Here is a 25710-nt window from a genome sequence, read left to right on the forward strand (position 1 = left end):
CAGTGACAGGAATGTACAGTACCGTCAGTGAGGTTTGTTACTTTATGTGAAATAAGTCACATTTCTGCAATGGATCTCACTAGAATTTGGATTAGAGTTTCGGTATGGACACCATGAACAGGTCAGTAATGTAATAGCAACGCTGCCTGAGAGCAGCACCGTTATCACAGACGCGGGAAGCCTGCCGGCTTTTGAAGGACACACGGCACAGGCGTCAGATGCCATGAGGTGGGAGGCGATTTCAGTCTGGGCGAAGTAGTCTTCTCATGGGAGGAACACACACTTCGCTCCAGACATAGAGAAGAAGCATGAGAACAAAACTACAGACCACAGCAGATTAGAAAAATGGCAGCGTCTGCCTGAACGCAGCCCATATTTATAAAAAAAACACATCTTAATATTGCTTGTGAATCTCTGAAAGCTGTTCAGTTGCCTTTAATTAATGAGATGTCACACCAGCGGTTAAATATCCACGTTCATCCTCCAGAGTGTATTGTGCTCAATGCACAGGCAAAAACCAGTCCCCAAACGGGTGTAGATAGGGGTCTAGTCTCAGGGAAAGACGAGGGTAGGAAGGAGGGTAACAAGTCAAGGTTGCCACAGTGGGGGGGTGGGGGTGGGGGTGGGGGGGGGGTAGTTCACTCCCTGCACCTTTGTCTTGGTTCAGCTCCTAGCAATCATAGCACCTCAACCAGTCTCCGGTGTCTTAATCCGATATTCCCTTGACTGCCATAAGGCACTATCCTGCAGTTACAAATGAACTAACCACCTCAAATCGAGCGTTTATAGAGTACAAGGACACGCTCGTTGTCGAATTATGGCGCCCCCGTGAGTGCATTCTAAGCATAGATATAAATTACTATAGTGCAAGAATTATACTAAGTGAAGAGTAAATGTTTCAGTAAGTTTGTCCCATCAAAATTTTCTAAAAAGTTTTTATAGGAATATTTGCATTTTTCAAAACTGTAACGTTTTACCTTTAAAACATTAAGGATATGAAAGGTCAAACTCGGTCAACACTAAATAAAGCTACTTTTACATGATTTGGCAGATGTTTGTATCCAGGGTGACTTTCATGTTTATCAGTATTACGGTATGTGTGCTCCCTGGGGGAAAAAAACCCCATGAGCTTGGTGTTGCTCTGCATGTACCACCAGGTGAGCGACAGAGCACAATGGATATTTCCAATATTCTTTTCCAAGCAGGAATAATGAGGTTTATACAGGAATCAGACAGAAGACCTGAAAGTTTGCTCCATTTTTTAATACTTAAAATCATTTCAATAAACACCTATGGGATACAAAGCTTTCGCAGAGACAGAGAAAACCTTTGAAGATCCCAGTAGCCTACAAAACATACACTGTCAACATTTTTTTTTTACCTTCAACAATGGATGGCAAAGGGCAACAACAATTCATAAAAATAAAACTAAAAAAAGACACTAAAATATACCTTCCTCTCTGCAATCCACGGACATCACGACTAGCAGAAATTCAGATCTTTACATGACGAGGCATGGAAGTTGGAGGACTGCAGAGTTTAAAGAACCAGCACCAAACTACCAGCTTCTGTCACGGATCAGCATATACCATGAGCAGATAACCGAGGTGGGATGGAGTTACTGCTCAGGACTGCGCTTCCCATGAGCATGAAAGGGCTGCTTGTATAAAAAGGTGAGGAGTAATACTACACAATGCTGTGGGCATGTTGAGTCTATAACCCCATAATGCTATTTTAGATTAGCACCTCTCCAGGAATACGCTAAATATTGCATTTTTGGGATTAAGTCAGCGGTGGAAGTCAGTGTCTCCAACCACTAATGTTTCATTATAACTGTCAGAATGAGGCAGTGGGATGAATTCTGTACATGTTTTTTCTATAAGAAATCCTTAGTTCATAATAACAATACTCACAGACAGCCATCAAGAACTGTATCATATAGCGAACAGGCAGGCAAGTGAATGTGACATCAAAGAAAACAGATTTGAAAGTAAAAACATTCCCAGTTAACAAGATGGATCAAATGAGCTTTTTCACAGGATCAGTTCTACACATGCCAGACCAACTTGTTCCGAGATTACTATGGCTGATGGAACACCATGGAAACATCCATACAGTAAAGGTCGGGGGAGGGAGAGAGGGTTTATCCTGACAGACATGGTGAGGGGAAGCTTGCTGATGATTAGCCCTCCCCCCCAAAAAAACACCTCAGGCTGTGAAATGGTGGGATGAGCCGCTTAGCCCGCTCCCACACGAACAGCGCTGGGGGAATAGCACCTGGTGAAAAGAGGTCACTAGGGGCAACAACCCACCCACAGCACGGCTGTCATCACCAAGAAACGGTCATGCCAAGTGTAGAGGGGTAGTTGCCATGGTAACCTTCTATCCCTTTGATGACTATAGAAGGGCTGGGGCACAAATGGGGAGGTGTAGAGGAGTAAAAAGGACTCTGGTCTTTCTTTTTCTTTAATTCAGCCAGGACTGGTTCTTACTGCTTTATATGTCTGTCATAACCCCCACTCTCATCTCCCAACCTTGAATAGAGAAAGGGGCAGTAAATAGTTTAACCCCAAAACTGCAGAAAGTCGCGAGAATTTTCAGACCAGAATAGCCTACTTAAAACAACGGTACGCAGAAGTACAGAAGGGCAAAAATGAGGCAGGAGGAAGACCAAAGTGAGCGATCCACAAGTGAGCTGGCGACACAATAAAAAACACTGACCTGAAATGAAAGGAAGTGCAACATAACACCTAGCTAACCGAGTTCCTTAACTGCCCCGCCCCCCCCCCCCCCCAAAAAAAGCCCCAAAGGCTTTTGCTGAAGCAATGGCATTGCGTTGAATGAATGAAGTATAATGAGGAACACAAGACCTTTGCCCACATGCTTTGTGTTCCATACAGTGACAATAAATAAGAAAACAAATTCAGTTTTGATCCGCTTGACTTTCTGTCTTAAAAAACAAACAAACAAACAAAAAAAACCCAACTCATATAAAACAAAAACAATCCAAAGACTTTTGTGGAAGGTAGGTTAATGTCTTGTGTTCCTTTTCAAATCCTGAAAATAAAGTGTTTTTTTGTGTGTGTTCAGGCAAATGGCAGGGCAACTATAAAACGATTAGGCTGAGGAGGGGGGAAATCGGCGGTTGCTGTAATATGGGGAGGTGGGGGTGCTCACAGGGGCTTGGCGGGGGGTCCCATTGGCAGAGCGAGGGCCTGTGGTTCTCGACACCCCCTCCCCACCCCTTCCTTGCTGGGCTGGGCAAGGGGATAGTCTAACCCAGACTGGTGATGTTAGCTCTGCCACCAGGGGGCGCCACGATGCGCTGGGTGGTGCGGCGAGGAACGTTGTCATCGATCTGAGCTCCTGAAAAAAAAAGGGAGTAAAACAGGTTGATCTGACAGAAAACCTCAAGAACGACGTACCAAAAAATAAGAGGCCATTGGCTAGTTATGACAGGATCACCGCATGGCTGAAATGCCCTTATGCCTGAGGCATAACGAGGCTACCACTGACCAGACAGGCTGAATCCAGACTGGTGCAGGTTGCGAATAGGTTGAGGTGTAGGTTTGGCTGGAGAGGTCTTGTTGGAGGTGACAGGGGTCATTATTTTCGGTGTGACAGTGACCTCACACACAGGACCATCGTAAAGACCACGAGGGACCCCTCGCAGCTCTGCTAGCTGGGGAGAGAGAAGACAATCCTGTTACCAGCTAGAGAGAGAGAAGTAAAGCTAGGGGTATGAGGCAGTGGACATGTTGGTACCTTCTTGTGAACACAGGCACATTTGTATTACAACAGTTCCAATTTCATTACATGAAATGATCCTATCAGGGAAAACTGAATTTACCTCGCTTTATTGAAAGAAAGAATTTTGAAGTAATATGTAAATGTTTTAAAAGACACAGTCCAAATATGGGATCTGACCTGAAAAAGCAGCGTGTTTTGAAATGTCACTCTCACGTCACAAAAACACTCATTTACATACCTCCACCTAGTCAGCCTGTAGCAGTTTAGTTCTGCCCACTTACTTTGCAGTTCTCAGGTGTGTTTAAGCTCTGAGTGCTTTTTGAATGAGGCGCCATACCAGGCAGCCAATCAGAACAGAGCTCGGTTATCTTACATCCACCTTAAAGGCGCAGTAACAGCCTATTTCATTCTAAGGGATAAATGGAGGTCGGCAAACAGTTGAGCAAAAATGAGTTATGACCCATTTTTTGGAACATAAAACCACACAAACATTGCAAGTGGACATCAAGAAAAATACACACCCAAAAAAAAAAAAAAAAAAATCACCAAAATATTTCTGACCAACTTCAGAACAGAACTTCCTGACAACCGATTATCTTCAGACCAGAGCTTCCTAGCAGACTTGATTCATCAAAACAACCACAGATGACAGAAATGCGCATGATGTTGCCAACACACAAGAAACACCTCTGTCTTGCAGCACGGCGTACCTGGGGCAGGCGGCTCAGACGCTTACCCTACTGCGAGCCTTTATCCTCTTGTAGACGAAGTCAGGGAAGGGCTTACGGGTGATGAAGCGCCCTGAGCCCTCTGTGGTGTGCAGGTTTCCATCCTCCAGGACAATCTTTCCTTGGCTGATGACCACCATGGGAGCCCCACGCACTTCTAAGCCCTCAAAGATATTATACTCCACGGCCTACGGAGAGAGAGAGAGCGAGAGAGAGAGAGAGAGAGAGAGAGAGAGAGAGAGAGAGAGCGAGAGAGAGAGAGAGAGCGAGAGAGAACAAAAAACAGCAGTGAAAAGACAATCGTAAATTTAAAAAAAACTGAATAACTGAGTGCAAATCAAATTGAGCAAATCCAAGCTTTTTGATGCACTGTTGGTAGGGGAACTGTAGGTAGAAGTAACTGGTCTGTACTGAAGGTTAGCATGCATGTAGAAATGGTCTTACACTGAAGGTTAAGTGTGGATACTGGGACCAAAGTTTTTTAACAGCTGTAAGCAAATGTGCGTGCAGGCGCGCTCTAACCAGGTTGTGGCTCTTAGCAGAGATAATCTTGGTGACATCGGGGTCCCACAGCACCAGGTCAGCGTCCGAGCCCACAGCGATACGGCCCTTGCGGGGATACAGGTTGAAGACCTTGGCTGCGTTGGTGCTGGTCACAGCCACAAACTGGTTCTCGTCCATCTTACCTGTCACCTGGAAGAAAGACAAAGCCACTCTAAGTACAAAGTGCCTTAACTAAAAAGAGAAAATTTCATTATTTCTTAATGGAAGTGTAACGTAAGCGGTCCTAATTAAGTTTTGACCCAAATCAAATTTATGTAAAGTAAACAACTGATTCACAAATCCTATTTAATGAGGGAAATATTAGTGGAGAATAATTGAGTAAACTGAAAACAGCACCCACTGGTAAGTCCAAGGAGTCTATCGATCTGAGTAGCGTAAATGCACCGCGTGACCCGTAGGCGTGCACTCACCACACACTTGTCCCAGATGATTGACATCCTCTCCTCAGCGCCGTTGGTGCCCTCTGGGATGAGGGTGAAGTTGTCTTTGCCTACTGCGCGTTGGGAGGTGTTGAAGGTACAATGAGCGCTGCCAGTCATCTGCAGATCACCACTGTGCAGCCACAGACACAAGCAATAAGTAGAGACATCCTCCAAGCAGGGAAACGAACCACTCAGACTACGCAGAGCACTAAAAGGCAGCTGAACGGCTGTTCCTGGTATCAAAATGTGTTCTGTTCATTTGATGAAAAGTATAAAAATGCAGGCACTCTAACAAGTACGGCAGTATATTTTGTGTATATATTTGTGTCAAATGTCAACTGAATAATGAATTCGTTTAGCAAGATTTGATAACCTGGTGCGGAATTAGCAGAATTTTCAAGACACAGGTCGTGTTGCATCGAGGTAAAAGGCCGCCCTCTAGTGTTCAAAGCCTGCATTACACCATCAACCACACTGTGCTGCCTACATTCCCACTGGGCCGTGTGTACGGCACGCACCAGGAGAGCAGGGAGTTAAGATAGTCAGGCGTGGTGGGGTCGGGGCTGAGGGGTGGAGATGTGACGTATGCGGCGGCCTTGGCCCAGTTCTTGCTCCAGTAGTGGGTGCCGTCGGTGCCGAGACTGGCGGTGATGGGCTCCCCGTACACCACGGTGCCTGCAGGGCAGAGCGGCGACAGCGAGGCTTCAGCGACCCGGCAGCGCGCTCGCCAGCAAACGCTCGCAATACGTGGAGACCAACTCATGACTGAATTACAGGATTTTGTAGCACGGCAATCATCACCCACTCAACCCCCCCCCCCAGCGATGACGTCACCTTTTTTCCTAGCCTGAGCGATCACATCTGCAGCGCTCTTGCTCATCACCTTGGTGATGTAGAGGGGGCAGTTGGTTTGATTGGCCACAGTTACCGCACGGTTGACCGCCTCGGCCTCCACCTATAAAAGCGGCACACACTGAGCAGCAGACATTCAGGCTGAGTTACAACAGGAGCTCCTGGGTAATCCTGCGCGCCGCAGCTCAGGAATGCTGACGCTGCCGTCTGCAGGCCAACGGCCCCATTTAAAGGGGCCCAAAAGTGTCTCCGACTACTGACCAATGGCCCCAAAGACGAAAAGAGCTGGGAGGCAAAGATAGTTTAATGGCACGTTATCTGGCCTTGAACTTAAGTAGTCATGTTTTGATCCATGAGATTCAAAATGGAACAAGAAAGACAACCCAGTTATGCTAATTTGTTTCGAAATGCACGTAGGTCATTCAGACGTGTATAATTCAATGATTTACTTTTTTCCTTGTTCCTATTATAAATTTGTACTTATTATATTTTAACACTTGAAAAAAACAATCTGCAAAAAACAAACAACCCCCCCCCCCCAAAAAAAAGGTCTCTCTAAAGTTCATAGAAGCAGGAGGCATTGGGTGTTCCACTACATCACATATAACCACGATTGTCCTGACAAGGTGCAGGTGTCCTACCTCCTCTGGGCGACTGAGGACGTGACCCTCCGGCCCAGCGATGCCAAGTTCCAGGATCCTCTTCTGCTCCTGAAATGAACAGCAGCAAGGCCGTTAGAGCGAAAGCCGGCGGGCAGAACGCGGGGCGACCCACGCGCGTGCCGCGGGCGGAGGACGAAGGTGCGGTACCTCGGCAATGATGTCTCCGTTCTCCGCGTGCACCTGGGCGATGGCTCCCAGGTCTCGGATCACGCTGAACACCTCGTACATCTGCACGGGAAACACACACACAACGGCCAGATGCTGAGATTTCGGCAGGGGGTGAGGGAAGAACAAAGCACACGGACAGCTATGACGGGAAATATTGATCAAACAAAGCAACGGGCTGCCTGGCTTTGGCCTTACTGTGCAGACGATTCGTTTCGCCAGACTGGCCAGCACGATTAGCAGAGTCATCATCTCTCTACCATCAGCAGAAATCATTACTTTCTATTAAACATATATACCATGTGTAAAGGCAGATCTAGAAATAAAACCATGTCTGTAACGAGTAACGTATCATATTTTCACACGTGATAAATAAACTGTACTGATCACTAGCTTATGGTACTGGACTGCCAGAGAACAGCAGCACCCTGTTTCAGCGCATGGACAGCTTGGTGAGACGCCGATGAGCTGTTTTGGCATAATGCGAAGCACCACAGGGCTACAGCCCTCCAGGACTGTGGTCTGACACAGTGTGCTACAAAGAACAACAGCGGGCAACACCAGCTAACACCAGGCGCTGCAGGACCCTCCCGAGTAGACACCTGTAGACAAGCCCCAACCTACTGCTGACACTAATCCTCACTGCCTCGCATGTTCTGGATCTGGAGGAGGTTTGCAGCTGCACACTGGGCAAATCCCCAGAGACCACCTGCTAAGTACGCTCGGCCCTTCCCTGCTAAATAAAGAGTGTGTCAAAATGCTCTCGGCGAGTTAGATTCAGCTGGCCAGCGACGGGACATACGGAGAGCGCAGGAGAAGCCCTCTGCACACGCTAACGGGCTAAGCCCTCTTAACAGTATTTAATGGGTATCTTACTTATGTGGTGAAAACAACTACAGACACCTTGCTTAAATGCTTCATGATCCTACCTGGGAATCATTAAGCTGGAAAACATCCTTATATGCAAGATAGATCAGGAAGGAGTTGACACCTACACAGATGCAGAGCACACATGCAGAATATCAGAATTTTGCAAGACGACATAGGAAAAACTAACCTTTCTAATATACGTTTACACCAAAGTACAAGAGATACAAACAATCTCTGCTGGGAAAATAATGGTATGAATACATCCATTACACTGTGTAGAGATAAAATAGGGAAAAGGTTAGGTTCAGAGTTAGTGGCATCTGTTAATTCTTGCGTAATTCCCGATGAAGAGGAAGGCTTACTGCAAAATCAACTTTAAAACATTCACAGAACATACTGCATTACAATCACAATGTGTCATGCATTCCGATTTAGCCCTCATCCATGTATTATATTTCCTGGAATGCTGTGTGAAACTGTGAAAAGCGGTTATGGAGAGGTGGGAATGTATGTCTGTCTGTGCGTGTGCGCGTGTGTGTGTGGGTGTGTGTGTGTGTGTGTGTGTGAGTGAGAGTGTGTGTGTGTGTGTGTGTGTGCGCGTGTGTGTGTGTATGCGTGTGCGTGTATGCGTGTGTGTGCGTGTGTGGGTGTGTGTGTGTGGGTGTGTGTGTGTGTACATGTGTGTGTGCGTGTGTGTACATGTGTGTGTGTGCGTGTGTGTGTGTACGTGTGTGTGTATGCGTGTGCGTGTGTGTGTGTGTGCGCGCGTGTGTGTGTGTATGCGTGTGCGTGTATGCGTGTGTGTGTGGGTGTGTGTGTGTGTGTGTGTGCACATGTGTGTGTGTGCGTGTGTGTGTATGCGTGTGCGTGTGTGTGTGTGTGTGTGTGAGGTACCGTGGTCCTTCACCAGGGCCTCCATCTCCTCCTGAATTCCACTGTGCCACTCGGTAAGATCCACATGGAGTGAATAGTCACAGCATGATTTGCTGTCGGCCCACTCCCTCCACTGGTTGAAGGCTGCCATGAGGCTAACACCAGGCTCTGGCACCACGTGATCCACTGCAACACACAAACACAAACCCACCCACACACACACACATTCAGTCAGCTTCGCTACTATGTGGTACCGATCTGTCAGCATTTCAGGTCACTGAAGTACTGCCAGGACTAGGCATTGCATCCCATGCCTAATCAGCCTTTCATCTACCAGCCAAAGAAAGGAAGTCAGAGAGATGAGCTGAGAATGTTGGGGGGAAGGGGGTGGTATAGCCATACAGTGCAGTAGGGGGCCGGGGGAACCGCGGGCCGGAAGCGCTCTCCAGGCACTGCTGGCCTGTGCAGACTGGTACACTGCTGTCACGTTTTGCACATGCCTGACGGAACGGACCCCCCCCACTCACACATGCACGTTCGTACGCACACACGCGCCCCCCCCCCCCCCCACACACACACCCACACCCACACACACAAGCATGCGCACACTGCAGAAGCCGCCTGTGTGAGTCAGCTGGCTTGCTGCACTTCTGCTCCTCATATCCACCCAGATTGGACATCTGCTGTGGCCTCGCGCATACCACGCAGTCCCACTGGAACCCAGCGTGGAGAGATTCTCTCCTCTACAAGTAGCTGCCCTGCGCGTCGTCTGCTCCACCGCCTACTCCGAGTCTCACGTACTGATCATGGTGGTGCCTCCGGCCAGAGCGGCGCGCGTGCCCTGGTAGAAGTCGTCCGCGGCCGTCATGCCCCGGTCGGGCATCTGGAAGCGGGTGTGCACGTCGACGCCTCCCGGGATCAGCATCCCGCCGTGGGCATCGATGGTCTTCACCCCTCCGGGAACGATGAGGTTCTCCCCGATCTGCCTGAAACGTGGGAGGAAGAATGCAGGAGCGGGGCAGAACAAGGCATTAGAGGGTGGAACAGGGGTAAATAAATGGACAGACAGAAAAAAAAAAAGAATTGATGAGGGAAGATATGGGGTAAAACCTTTCCAAGGATTTTCTCCCCCCTCCTTATCCTGTTTGCATTCTTATGTGGAGGCATGCTAATACTGAGAGAACATACAGCTGGTCCCAAAAAGGCTGTAAGTATTCACCCAGTGTCTGAATCCTGTTCCACATCCCTGCAGGACTGCACTATAAATAAATGTGCTCCAAATGTTAGATTGGATGTTAGATCTGGTTAGACTGGAGTTTTTGTCTAAAAGCTTTTACTGTCAGGCCTTGCGTGACAGAGAGGCAGATGAGCCATGAGGACAACTGGCGAAGTCCAAGGACGCATTTCGACTTACTTAATGACCCCGTCCTCCATATAGATGTCGGCGTGGAAGGACTGATCATCGTTCACGATCTTCGCCCCTTTGATTAGGAGACGGTCGCTCTGTGGGAGAGGGGGGGGGAGGGTCATGACACAGCTCCGATCTCACTCACAACAGCTGGGCACACCTGTTAATTCAGCACGACGACAAAGACCCTGATGTCATCCGTCGCATACCGAGCTTAATTTGGACTCTTGGGGTACCAGACTAAACAGAGAAATACTTCTGCCTCACCAGCAAATTACAAAAAAATCCCAAAACAACTTCAGGCTTCATGAATTTGCAGTCAGATTGGATTCATTTCAAGGCGGTTTTAAGAGGAGTGTTTTACTGTAAGGTTCTTCACTGTGCAGTGAGCTGGTAGATGAGAAGCACTGTTATGAACATTGTGGAAAAAGCAGTTTGAGGACAGAACGCCTCATATTACATCATATCTTTGATTCGAGGACCAATTGTTATAACTTTACTCGGTCTAGTCTATTGATGAAAATGCTGTGATTTGAAAATGAAAATGTTAACCTCTAAACCCAAAGTCAGTTTTATCCTGTAAAACGGTATAAATTACATTAATTAAGCATCTCGATACTGTAACATCACCCATATCACTCACTCTATCTACAATCCTGAAAGCCATGTACCATGGAATGCAAAACAGTCCAAGCTAAAATATTAAATAAATAAATAAATGGAATTCTTTGACATTTTCTTTGTCCTCATTAATTGGCCATGACTCTCTATGAATGTAAAACGAATGCAGTGTTAATGGAGTATTATCAACTATTACAGCAAACGCCAATGAAAACATTAGCTTAATGTAACAAACTCCAAAACAAACGTTAGCTTAAGCATTAACTTAATGTAACAAACTCCAACACAAACGTTAGCTTAAGCACTAGCTTAATGTAACAAACTCCAACACAAACGTTAGCGTAAGCATTAGCTTAATGTAACAAACTCCAACACAAGCGTTAGCGTAAGCATTAGCTTAATGTAACAAACTCCAACACAAGCGTTATCTTAAGCATTAGCTTAATGTAACAAACTCCAACACAAACGTTATCTTAAGCATTAGCTTAATGTAACAAACTCCAACACAAACGTTATCTTAAGCATTAGCTTAATGTAACAAATTCCAACACAAACGTTAGCTTAAGCATTAGCTTAATGTAACAAACTCCAACACAAACGTTAGCTTAAGCATTAGCTTAATGTAACAAACTCCAACACAAGCGTTATCTTAAGCATTAGATTAATGTAACAAACTCCAACACAAGCATTATCTTAAGCATTAGATTAATGTAACAAACTCCAACACAAACGTTAGCTTAAGCATTAATGTAACAAACTCCAACACAAACGTTAGCTTAAGCATTAGCTTAATGTAACAAACTCCAACACAAACGTTAGCTTAAGCATTAGCTTAATGTAACAAACTCCAACACAAACGTTATCTTAAGCATTAGCTTAATGTAACAAACTCCAACACAAACGTTAGCTTAAGCATTAGCTTAATGTAACAAACTCCAACACAAACGTTAGCTTAAGCATTAGCTTAATGTAACAAACTCCAACACAAGCGTTAGCTTAAGCATTAGCTTAATGTAACAAACTCCAACACAAGCGTTATCTTAAGCATTAGCTTAATGTAACAAACTCCAACACAAGCGTTATCTTAAGCATTAGCTTAATGTAACAAACTCCAACACAAGCGTTAGCTTAAGCATTAGCTTAATGTAACAAACTCCAACACAAGCGTTATCTTAAGCATTAGCTTAATGTAACAAACTCCAACACAAGCGTTATCTTAAGCATTAGCTTAATGTAACAAACTCCAACACAAGCGTTATCTTAAGCATTAGATTAATGTAACAAACTCCAACACAAGCGTTATCTTAAGCATTAGATTAATGTAACAAACTCCAACACAAACGTTATCTTAAGCATTAATGTAACAAACTCCAACACAAACGTTATCTTAAGCATTAGCTTAATGTAACAAACTCCAACACAAACGTTATCTTAAGCATTAGCTTAATGTAACAAATTCCAACACAAACGTTAGCTTAAGCATTAGCTTAATGTAACAAACTCCAACACAAACGTTAGCTTAAGCATTAGCTTAATGTAACAAACTCCAACAAAAGCGTTATCTTAAGCATTAGCTTAATGTAACAAACTCCAACACAAGCGTTATCTTAAGCATTAGCTTAATGTAACAAACTCCAACACAAGCGTTATCTTAAGCATTAGATTAATGTAACAAACTCCAACACAAGCGTTATCTTAAGCATTAGATTAATGTAACAAACTCCAACACAAACGTTAGCTTAAGCATTAATGTAACAAACTCCAACACAAACTTTATCTTAAGCATTAGCTTAATGTAACAAACTCCAACACAAACGTTATCTTAAGCATTAGCTTAATGTAACAAACTCCAACACAAACGTTATCTTAAGCATTAGCTTAATGTAACAAACTCCAACACAAACGTTATCTTAAGCATTAGCTTAATGTAACAAACTCCAACACAAACGTTAGCTTAAGCATTAGCTTAATGTAACAAACTCCAACACAAATCTTAGCTTAAGCATTAGCTTAATGTAACAAACTCCAACACAAACCTTAGCTTAAGCATTATCTTAATGTAACAAATTCCAACACAAACGTTATCTTAAGCATTAATGTAACAAACTCCAACACAAACGTTAGCTTAAGCATTAGCTTAATGTAACAAACTCCAACACAAATGTTATCTTAAGCATTAGATTAATGTAAATTGAGGCCATTTTGCTTGTGTCCGCACGAGCGGTTCAAAGGGCAATAAATAAGTGTGAACCCCCATCACTCCCCATCACTGCCGGAGACCCTGTGATCCGTGCCCGGTGCCTGAAGTGTGGATGCTGCAAGGAATCTTGGGAGGGAGGAGTGAAGTCGGTGAAGCCTCACCAGCATTGGGCATACAATCCTTTCTAGATCAACACCAGAACACACCAGCCTGGTGAACCTGCATCCAGCAGCAGAGCTGCTCACCCGCTGGAGTCTAAGGGGACTGGTTAAGAGGCGGGTATGCTTTTGGTTGCATCGCAGTCCATAATTAAGCCCCGGTGCCAGTGCGATAACTGCTGCATAAGTGCTAATCTACGGCTGGACGGCTGCTAATAAGCAGATATCTCTACCATGCGCTCCTCTTCAGAGCCGTACTGAACGAGACGGAAAACCCGCACGAAAGCGCTCACTCCAAAGGAATTCTGTGTTTGTAGATGAGAGAGAATTATTGCCTTTTTTTCAAAATATTATGCTATGGAATTAATATTATGGAATTACCACTCTCATTGATCATTTACGTCTAGCTGAAGTTGCATACAATAAGTCTTGTGCTGTCAGCCTGCTTTCATCACGACTGAGAATACAGAGACTCAATACCCTAATCTCCTTGCTGGATGTGGGAATTGCAGGGTTACGCAGAAAAAAAGTCTGAAAATGATGGTTCCACCTAAAAGCTTTGCAAGACTCCATCTGATCTGCTGGATGTACTAGAAGTTCTACCAAAGCCTAAGAAAAGTTCAGTGCACCTGAATATCTTTCACAGACTTTTCATGCTATGATTGTTGTTCTGTGTTCTGTGTGAAGCTTTCTTGGTGCCAGCTGTGACATCAGACGTCAGACACATGCCATGTCCTTGTCCTTATATATAAATGACAAAATGCAGCAATGGAGCTTATATTTAGTGATCTGAGAGTCGTCGTGATCTGCCAGTGACTGGGAGTGAGCTGGAGAGGAAAGGAAACAGGACATGAGGCCTCGTTTTCAACAGGACAAAGCTCTTCTGTTTGCTTCACTGCTCTTGCTCCCTCTCTCTCTCTCTCTCTCTCACACACACACACACACACACACACACACACAGACTCCAAATCTCGCCTTTACAGCCCCTTGGCTGCCCCACGCTCATACCACTGAGAACATCCAAAGCCCCTTAATTTTGTTAGTTACACCTCTGCATCTATGTGCACAATGGCTCCTGCGATGTCAAAGTTTCTTTGCCTTTTCACACCCACAGTTAAAATCCTTTGAGACTCAGTGATAGTTTTCAAACAGAAAAAAACCACAATGCTATCTCCTGTTTATTTTTCTTGCCTTTTCGCCAACCCTACCACTTAAACTGTAAATCATCCCAAGCATATGAGTTCAAACACAATGAAACAAAGCCACGCTATCAGTCCTCAGCATTTTGATCCTGAACTGTTCAAAAACTTATGAGGAGGCCGGTGAGGCCGGTCTGTTCACAGAACACCACCATCTCATGTTGTGGTTCGTTTCTGAGCTGGGCTGCAGAATGGTGCTGGAGATCTGGTAACTTGTGCTGCTTAAAAACAGACTAATCTCCCTCTGTCAGACGAGCACCTCTGCACCTCCAAGCCCAGCCTTCTGGCCGGAACAATTGAGACCATGACAAGTTTAAGGAAAAAATAACACGTCTGGTTATATTGCCTCATTGCCAGTACTTTAATGTAAAATGCAGCCGTGGTTCTTCAACGCAACACTGGGTTGGATATCCCATGGGTATTGCATCTGCTGGGCACAGAGAGGACCACCACTGGAGATCATGAACCACGACAGTACCGTGTTCGTTGAGCTTCACGTCCACAATGTCATCGTTCTGCTGACACACGTGGCAGCTCTGGTTCTTTAATTGGATTGTTTTTACGCACAGTGACCTACTGGAGAATAAATCAGATTGACACTTGGCTAAGATTATGTAACATATCTGAACCCCTGTTATGAGATTGGGTAGGGAATGCAAGGTAACAATACAACTGTCACACATAGTACTTCACAGTCTAACCAAGCACTGTAATTATTCAATGTAATTATACATTATTTAGCACTGCTAATTATGGAGTGCTAAGACAGTCTTAAAAAGATTTAAATCTGACTGAATGTTTAAGGATTCCCCTTCTTGCGCCATTACAGCAAAGTTAAAACAAAACCATCCTTCCAATATCTCATCCCAAATTCATACAAGCAACATCGTGGTCACAAATGCACATCACATCACATCACTGGAATCCACTGGCTGGAAGCCACATTTAGAAAAACATGGCTTTGTAGTTATATTAAAAGGACCTCAAAGTGATTTACATGAACACTGCCCAGTGACAGGAAAAACACTGAAATGTGTCATCTTTTAAGAAACATCTTGCCCACCCCCCCCCCCCCCCCACTAAACAAGATTCTTTGCAGTTCAAAGCTGTAGTGAGTGTCACATCGTTATTATTACCCATCTCTCCTGAGCCGTGAGAGCGCCCCCACTGACGTTGGTGGCACACAGCAACACTGCACAGTCGAGCTCCATTTCTAAAATGTCCGCTCGCACTCTGCTGACAAATTTGGCTGCTCTAGTTACAAAATACAAACATGGGTTTGAAACAGAGGGCACCGAGCTCTTCAGCATCTGCTCTCCATTGCTTTTACCGGTTGAGTATTATTGATGCTGCTAAATGGAAGCTCGCATGAATCTGGCTGGTTCTATAGTTATTTTTGAGCCACCAGACAGAAACGAACATTGTTGGAGCAGGCAAAATAACTGCTATAATCCGTTAGAAATTATTTGCATTACTAATGATCAAACTGTAATTAGATTACTCATTACTGAAAAAGTAATCACACTACTTATGGCTTAACTTTAAAGTTGCTTCTAAACCCATAAAAAACTGTACCATTTGGAAAATATGAAGATGGGAGCTCATTACATGCAGGCAGGAAGTGACTGCTGAGTGAACATAATGACTTCCTGTTTCTGGATAAAGCTCTCATCATATTCCACGCCTGACTATAGAGATTAGATTTGACATAAAATTTTGCCAAAAGCATTAGTTTTTGCATTTCAAAAATGTTCTTTGGTTGGTTTAATCATAAAGCTATTTTGAACCAATTAAACACAACCCTTTGTAATGACCACAACCTTTAGAAACATGGATAGTTTTACGGCATTTAGCTGACACGTTTATCCAAAGCAACTTACAATTATGATTGAATACAATTCAAGCAACTGAGTGTTAAGGGTCTTCCTCAGGGACCCAACAGTGGCCACTTGGCCATGGAGGGACTTGAATTGGCAACCTTCTACAACTAGTCAAGTACTTTAGCCACTGAGCTACCACTCCACTTTCAGCATCTGTATTTTCTACAAGCCCTTACACTCCAATATGTGTTATCCTTGACTACATAAGCTTTTGGATTTATTTTCCCAATGTTTCTATCTGACAATCTAGACACTAGACATGATGGTCTGGATTGCTATTTGGGTACTGCAGCAAAGTTCACCTTCTGGTGATTCTCTTTGAAGTTGTCAGCAACAGACCTCACAACTGTTACTACTGTGGTGTCCATTGTTGACCAGAGGAGGATGGGCTCCCCTTTGAGTCTTGGTTCCTCTCAAGGTTTCTTCCTCACACTCTAGTGTGTTTTTCCTTGCCATTGTCGCCCTTGGATTGCTCACTGGGGGCTTGGACTCAGACATCTGTAAAGTTGGTTTGTGAAAACATCTGTTGTAAAAAGCGCTGTATAAATAAATTTGACTTGACAATGAAATGTGACTTTGTGCTGGTTGGATGACATCAGGTCACCATTATTCAGTATGTTGTGCTTGTTTCGAAGCATAAAACCGGTTTATGTCTGCTCAGTTTAATCTGGCACAGAAGCGATATTACATCTTTTGTAATGTGACCACTATAAATCATTCCAACATGGTATCATTCAGTATAACAGCCCCGCAAGTGGCTACACATGCTTGCAATATCTTCCGTCCGTGTAACTGGTACAGGCCCAGGGGTCCTCTTGGAAGCAGTGGGAGTGGTGGTAGGTGGAGTACGTGGATGCACTTAAGGGACCGCCCTCTGCCCGTGCTCGGCTGAACTTCCTGTAGCCTGCTGAACCACAGCCACCCTAGCCCATGTGTCTTCCTCTCTCTGCCAAACCTCCCTAAGGAGAGTGGAGGATGCTCACAATGGCCTACGAAGAGTCCACCCATGCCAAAATGAACCCCTGTGGTTCCCACGAAACAGAAACCCTACACGGATTTCGGTGGAAACGCGGACGTGCGCTATTTGGTGTCTCACATTGGGTTACGGCTGGCCATGAAAAAGTAGGCTTCTGCTCTAAATAAAGGACACAAATTGCTATCAGCAGTAAGTGGCAGCAGCCGAGACTCGACGTGATGCAAGGGAACGCCAGGCTATTAACTAGGCCGAAGGTCTCGGGATTCCTGGGCGTGCCGTTGTCCTAAGCGTTCACGCCAGCTTTAATGGACTCTTTGTTTCATATTCACTTCCAAGCGTTCTTCTGGATCACAGATATCTTCCACGGTGTAGGGTTACCATGATCAGATTGGGGCTCGCCCCTCCTCGTGGTGCATTACAGTGTACCCGTGCACCTGGCTTTGCTTTTACACATGGATTTGTGCCTTGTAGCTGTCCAAAGACACAGCACAGAACCTCTGGCCACACATGTCTGCCAACAAATTAATGTCTTTAGCAGATCAGACTTAAAAGGGAAAGTTTTTTAAGCTGATAGATATTATATATATATATATATATATATATATATATATATATATATATATATATATATATATATATATATATATATATATATATAAAAAAAACCAAAAGACATAAATTGCAAAATTAAAGCCAGGTGTCCTGAAATAACTCTGCTGAGGTATGTCACAGTTATGGGACTCTGTGAACATGTCCATGGAAGCAGTGGGAAGTTCTGGGAAGAACTCCAAAGCAAGTTTTGGTCAATTTCCCATCTAACTGTCATTTAATGTGCTATAAGCAAGACGAGGCAGCCATTTGAACTCTGTGTAATCTGCATGTTTACAAAAGTAGATATAAAACTAAATGCCTAATTAATAAGCAAACTGGCAACATAAAAGACATCACTTTAAGTGGACAGATATTTAAAATTCATCTTCTGAAAGCTTACAAAGTAGAAAAACTCTATGGAGGAAATCAGCCATGATAACATTTCATGCAGTGGAAAAAGCTCTAATGAAGCACTTATTACCACATGTCATAATTAAGACATCCGGTACTAATCACTATGGGTTTGCCTCTTTGGTAGAACCATTACGAGATGGAAAACATCTTTGTCACATCATAAATGTAAGTGGTGTCTTGTAGCTCATGGGTCACTCGTAGACCCACAGAGGATATTAGTCCATTCTCAGACGGTATGTTTCTGATCTTAATAAATTCTGAAAGGTTTTGGGTATCGACAGAAAAAAAAAACAAAATTCGTTCCATAAAAGTCTACAATATCACCCATCACACACAAAAAAAGCTTCCCCCCCCCATGGACCCCCGTGAACATCAATGATACTATAGATTAGATAGAGACGCATTTGCAAAATAATTTCTGGCTGACTGCAGAGGTAGCATATAGGGCTCATTTTCACCATTAATAAAACATTTCTTGACTGAGAAGCAAAATATTTCTATAGACTTTTTCACAAACCAGATGTCTGCTCACCTAACTGTGGAGATTTTCTTGCATGCCTTTCCTGTAATGATGAGGTCCAAGTCAAATTAATCTCCCTGCTACAACACACTCTATCAATAATAATATAATATACTGATAATGAGGTAAATTATCTTAAGAATATGGAAATATTTTTAATTTCAGCATTCCAAAACAGCTGTAACATAAAACTACAAGCAACATAAAAGTAAGAGTAAGTGCGTCCAGCTAGCAGCGATGTCGATTTCAGGAGCACAGCCACTGTGGTGACACGTCTTTTTAAAAAAAAGTTTTTTGCATTACTTTCAAAGTTCATTATTTTCAAATCATTACTTTTCTCTGCAATGTCATTTTTGGCTTTTTCATTAACTTAATTGGGATCTTTTAACCACTGCTACGATGAGACTCTGCGCTATTTACCATGGTATGCTTGCACTCAATGAGGTACAACAATCCAGCGGTTAAACTTCTCAATAGATTTATATGGCACTTCTGGCTTGTTTTGAATGTAAGCTGGGGTTACTTTATTGGCCCTTTTACGCTATATTTTAAATACCAGATAATGGAAACCATGCCATTAGATATTGTTATATTGCAATTTTGGTTTATATTGTTAATTTAGTAGGCTGACAAATTGTGGGTGAGTAATGAAAACAAGCAAAAACAACAACAACATATAAAACAAGGCTGGCGGCTATTCATTATTTATTTCAATGCAGCCAGAGCAGATAGGAATTGTGAAAGAGTGGTTTAAATTGTGATACAGTGGTTTAAATGAACAGCGAATAAATAAAGAACTGAACGAATGTGTGCCTGTGTGCGGTTTGGAAAGTGAAGGGCGGGGCTCATGGTGCATTTGTACAGATGCGACAAGGTGACAATGTCACACACTGCTGAGGCAGCTGAGGCTGACCCGGAGAGACCAGGAGGATGAGGGAGACGAGCGGGACACAGGGGAGGAAGAGACAGACAGTGGGAGAGACAGTGCCATGCCACAAAATGTCAGGCTGACACATGGACAGAAAGAAAGTCGGATCGCCCGCCTGCCATGCGGATGGTCTAACGGTCTGGGGAGGGAGTTGAGTCCTCTCCACCGCCACACTTGTACTGTCAACCTCTAGTGGCCAAAAGCAGATTATTCACATTGTTATGTGGTACGATTTTTACCACTTCATGGTAACGGCCTTTTATTTTTTTTTTAAAACATGACCTTTTTTGAAAACAATGTGCTGCTGTTTGGACCGTACTTGTTCACTTGTGAGCCAACCTTAATACTGATGAACGTATTAGGTATGGTACAAATATTCTGAGTATTCTTTGGTCGTTTGACCTACCACTACACATTGATGCATCAAGTAGTGGATCGTTAAGATCTACCGTCTAAAGATGGGATGACCAGCAGCTACCTGCTAGGCAGCTGGAACCCCAGGCCTTAAGATGGCTGAATATGTGCTCAGAGACTGTGGGCAAGCTCTAATAGCACAGGCCTGGAAGACCTCCTCTCTTCTTTACCAATCTGGCCACCCTTAATTTCTGTCTCAAGATCTGATCAACACCTCGCCTAAGATACTAGGAAAACCAGTCCAGACACTCAAAAAAGCTTTAATGCACACAGTGGTGTTCTGGGCACTGTGCTAGCACAGAAAATGTAGTTTATGCTACAGCTTGAGCCGTGAAATACAGTTTGCATCCACTGACCTACTTTTCAAAAGAGGACCTTTATTCAGCTAGTTTCTCCATTTAATACGATTATCACAACAGCTCGCTAGACGTTCAGTGGCGGTAGGAGGGAAGGCTATTATATGAGAGGCAGCTGAAGTGAGTATGGCTTTTACATTAGAAAACGGATGTTTCAAGGTGTGTGCTTTAAGCGTCTGCAGGGTCGCTGTTTTCAAGGATTTTCCACTGCAGTACAGCACGGAACATACTGAGATTCTTTTCGAAATTAGTTAACCTAGAAGGGGTTTGGAAATACCACTATCCAGTGCATCAAATTAACATTTGTAGCAGCCAGGTTGGGCTTTTCTATGGCTTTCATTTTCAATGTTGAGTATAGGTTATAATCTATACTAGATTGTAGCCAGTTTGGGCTCCGAACCACCCATACGACGTTCAAAAGGATTTGCCAGCAGGCCTATAGGATCCAAACCCATGCATGGTGCGTTGAATTTCGAAGAAAAATAATTCCACATAGCTCAGGAATCGAAGCAATTTCAATGGCATAATTGATCCGAACCATGGGAGGCGATGGCATGTCACTGCTTTCAGACACGAAGACACAAATCACGCCTTCATTTCTCGAAAACGGAGCGGGTTAATCCTGAATCTAGGCTCAATACCGCGCTGTGATTTCAACAGGGTGTCTGCAACGACCAGGGTCCCCAAATCATCTTAAAGCTTCAACCCTCTCCTCCACCATTTCGGCACCAGCGATTCCACAATAGACATGGTCTTCGATTTATTTATTTATTTAAATCGGTCGTTCGTCAGTTCACATCCTTAAATACTCACAGTGATGCGAGGGATATTCTTCTTGCCCTGGTATCCGGACATCTCGACGGCGATTGCGGACCCTCCGTGCGTATTGTTTCCTCGCCTTTGGGACGAACCGCAAAGCTACTGAAGGAGTGATGCTGATGAGGTTTTTACAGGGGTTTTTTAACAGTTGACGCCCTTGTATTTGCTCGCAACACACGCTAAAAAAAACCCCAAAGCCAGTAGCTCGCAAAAAATTAAATAAATAAAAATGTGCCTTTCGTGAATTGATGAATGGAGAGATATCCCTGCGGGTACAGTGACAGCCTTTACCCCACGTTCCTGCGCTGCGCCAAAACGATGCAGACGGCTCGCCGACAGGGAGAGGTTTCCACGGCGAAGGCCACCGCGCATGCGCAATGCCCCGCCCTGCCTCCATAGACGAACACCCCGGTTGCGTTATTTTATTTCATGAGACACCGGCGAGTACGCAGAACATCCCCAACCCCAAATCGGCCTCGGGGATGTTGCCTAGACAGGTCTTTGACCAAAAGCGATTTGCACTTATTTTGCTTTTCGAGTTGAGATAAACTAGGCTATGAAAAAAGTGGTTGCATTCTTCACACAGCAATCTAGCTGGAGCCAAACATATTCGCCCATCTCTATAGTCAAACGTGAATGGTGGAGTCTAATGTGGGTCAAAGCTTATTCTTTGTTGAGCATTTCTTCCATAGGTTGCTCAGAAAATATGTTTCAGCTCAGGTGTCAAAATTTCATTTTCTTCTTTTGTGGCAGGAGTGATAAATGCTAGCTTTCTGTGTGGCTTGTATCAAAACTGGCCTTAGCCGACATGAATGGCAGTTATTTTAGTTTAGTCTTAAAAATAAATACACTTAATAAAATATACCATTGTGACCTGTTACATGTGAGATAGAAGTTAAATACATAGCTACATCTGTGTTGTGTTTCTTTGGATTTTTGATTATTCTGGTGCTTAAATCTGCATTCTACATTTCATGCCAGGATTTATTCATGTAGGTCTATTGCTTGCTTTAGATGATTCTTTATGTAACGTGGGCTGAGATGAGACAACAATATACAAAAATATAATCGCAATTAAAATCAGAAGTCAAATAAATCTATGGAAAATACTATTTTTGAAGTATCTGCACATACAAATGTGAGATAGATAAAGCTGAAATCACTGTCAAGGATTTCCCCCAGAACAGACACACAAACTAGGACCAGTAGGACTGCCACCAGCCCTGCACAGGCAACCTCAGAACACCTGCGATCAGCCAATCCTGGTGAAGTGACACAACAGGCTACTCCCACTGTGCTTCCGTGGTTGCCATGGGCACATGGCATGCTGCTATGGTACTATAAGCCCAATTTCACTTCAGTATACACAAAGGACCCACAAAACTATATTTAATAGGTTTCTGTAACTCCAAAATGCAAGTCTTTCGTTATTCACGGCAAGAATTTAAATATAAAACTGGGCCAAATCTCCACATTTTAAAATGGGTTCCATTCTGTAATAGCCTATATGTAAATTATGATGATTCAAAACAAACAAACAAACAGAGCAGCAGGTGAAAAGTGAACTGTAACATTCTTAAAGGCTAAAATAAAAGAATCAGTGCACAGAGGTACTCAGGATTCAGGAGTTCTTAAGACTACTTTTGGGGTCATCACACAACTAAAGCTAGCATGCAACAAATTAAAATTTCCTGTCTCTCATATAGTTTATTTTAAAGTGAGGTAAACTATGTTTTGATTTCTATTTAAGCAATAGCATTGGGCTTTATGCATTCCAGTGTTAATATTGAAAAGTAGCAAAAGTGTGCTACTTTCCCTAGCTAATTTTCTTCCTTCCTTGCCCTGAACTGCTCATTGTTACCTTAAAGGAGAAGTTTACGCAAAGTCACATCTGATAGTAGGTAGATGTGTCTTGAACATTTTATAGATGTCAAAACAGTTTTTGTATCAATATATGCAGTTTCAAGAATTTCTTTCTCACCGCCTGCTTTTTGGCCATCTAAACTACACATTTATTCCTCTGTGCATGATAAGTGACCAATATTAATTTTCTCAAAAAGAACAAACCGACCAAATAAAACAGAAAAAACCACAGACCTATTTTTGTTGCCATGGTCCAGACATCCCCACTGTGCTTAGGTCCTGTCTCTTCTTCGTGGTTCATAGTTCTGTCTTCTTGGAGGTGGCACAAACATCTTCGGTTTTTATTCTTCCACCAGAAACAGTATACAGTTATCATCTGGAAGTGTCAGACGTTTAGCTCTAAAAACAACCAATAGGGAGCAGCCTGGAATTACGCACAACTCATGTGATAAGTACAAATAAGCAGCAATGCTTAAGGGTTCATCAAAAGCATAAGTTAATGGGGACTTTGAGCCAATTATGGCTGCAAGCAACACGAAACCTTGAATGCGGCTCGAACCGATTTGGCGCAATGATATGATATTCAGTGCGACCCTGCCTCACATTCATATTCTTCAGCAAGCTTTCTATAAATGTTGTTACTTAGCAACTTAGCTAATAGGCCAGCACTTATTCTGCAATCAAGAATAGGAAGAAGTCCTGACAAAGAAGCTGAATACAGTCATTCACTGAAGCACAATGGCAGAAAAATCTGCTAAAAACATTGTCATTATAGAATGCCTTTTCTTAAAATGTCTCCATAAAGTAATTATAAGGAGCATTTCTCAGTGTTTCATCTGAGGCGCATGTGTAACGTGTGCGAAGTGTATTCTGCTACTGAATGGAGTTAAATGGGGATGCTGTGTGGCTTTTTTGCTTTATGAAATTATTTAAGTAATTGATGTAAAAGTAAAAACTGTCTAAGGAGCCAAGAAATCAAAAAAGGTGAACGTAACCTTTAAAATGTGCAGCCCTTATACAACTAGACCCAAAGGAGATTTTCTGCCTGTCTCTTTGGCTTCCCATGGGGAGGCAGTGATGTGCATGTCTGCAGCTCGAAGACACTTTCATTTAGCCTCTTCTGTGCCTTTACAAGTATTTTATAAAATTCTGAGAAGCTAAGCTTGAACCAAAACATCCCAGCCATGTATGAGATCCTCCTACACAACTCACGTTCTACCAGTACATGGTAGATTGCCCCAAGAAAACCAAACTAACTTGTCTTTATGCTTTGCTCCTTTTTTGAATGAAGGAAGCATCATAACTATTTTTTTATTGGATTGGGTTGTCTTTTACATTAGTGATCATTATTCTTGCATTGTACATTGACCTCTAGGTTTCTTCAACAAATACATACTGGGAAGCAGAAAATCATCATATTATTTTTAATGCAAAGAAAAGAATAAATACAGTATTCATACAAATGTAGTGACTCATTCATTATATATCTTACAAATGGCAGCCTTAAAAATGCTTTGGCTAAGGAAAGTTCAGAAACCTCTACTTGTGTTTTAAATAAGATTTCAGGAAAGAGAAAGCTAAGAATAAAGTTTTAAAGAAAAACATTTTAAATTGCCTTTGCATTTTAATTCAGCATAACAGTGAGTATAATGAGAGTGATTAACTCAGCAATCACTATTCTTGTGTCTTACCAACTGGTTTCTGGAGTCTGATTTTTGAGACGATAAGATTCATTTGTGCAAATGATCATTTCCAGCAGGTCAATTGTGTAAAAAATAATTTAAAAATTAGGATGGATGTTTGCAATGTAATTAAGAGCTCAGTTCAAGAAACACAGTTCCAGCATGCAGTAGTTAAGAGAAGGTCATGAAAGATAGGTGCTAGCAGCAGAGAAAAGAGATTTGAAGAGTAAATATTACTCAACTCAGATAAACTTAAGAATGGACACAGTTCATCTGGAACTTGATAGAGGACCACACAGAAACAGAAATACACTCAGAAACACAACCAAATGAGATGAGGAATCACTTTCTGTTACAGAAAGAGCTGGAAGGAACATCTGAAGCCTGCTTTGTGCCTTTATCTACTTTGTTACAAAACTAAATAGTTCAGAATATTATAAATTATTTTTAAAACACTGATTACATTTGAGATCTCAAAAAATTCACTGAAGCACAATGAGGCCAGCCTATGTCCAATTTTACAAAAGCACTTATATAACTACCACTAATTAACTGGTGGACTGCCATTTCAATGGTTTGAATGTAAAAGGATGCTCATACCGTGATTTCTGTACCTTTTCCATGCATGAGGACAGGAGAAACCACCAGACTTCAGGACACATGCTTGCCTGTCTGTGGGGACAGAGTACTGATAGTACACATTCTCATGTCACAGGCCACCAACAAAGCCATGCAATCACACTCAGCAAGCGAGGGAAAACACGTCTCTTCACGGAAAATTTTCACACACTCCAC

At 43.2% G+C, this 25710-nt stretch overlaps 1 protein-coding gene across 1 annotated transcript; it reads right to left on the reverse strand.

The window, feature by feature from the left end:
- Window positions 1–2782: 2782 nt before the first annotated feature.
- On the reverse strand, window positions 2783–21728 carry dpysl2a (dihydropyrimidinase like 2a). The gene is made up of 14 exons (XM_026999760.2): window positions 21365–21728; window positions 10301–10389; window positions 9688–9872; window positions 8908–9072; window positions 8073–8134; window positions 7126–7206; window positions 6958–7026; window positions 6299–6419; window positions 5983–6139; window positions 5453–5594; window positions 5001–5171; window positions 4487–4666; window positions 3517–3682; window positions 2783–3366 (listed from the first exon to the last, which is right to left on the reverse strand). The coding sequence occupies exons 1-14, from the start codon at window positions 21404–21406 to the stop codon at window positions 3275–3277; spliced, it is 1722 nt and encodes a 573-aa protein (XP_026855561.2). The 5' UTR covers window positions 21407–21728; the 3' UTR covers window positions 2783–3274.
- Between the last annotated feature and the right edge of the window lie 3982 nt (window positions 21729–25710).

Source organism: Electrophorus electricus, chromosome 23 (assembly GCF_013358815.1).
Source record: "Electrophorus electricus isolate fEleEle1 chromosome 23, fEleEle1.pri, whole genome shotgun sequence".
Classification (NCBI taxonomy): domain Eukaryota; kingdom Metazoa; phylum Chordata; class Actinopteri; order Gymnotiformes; family Gymnotidae; genus Electrophorus; species Electrophorus electricus.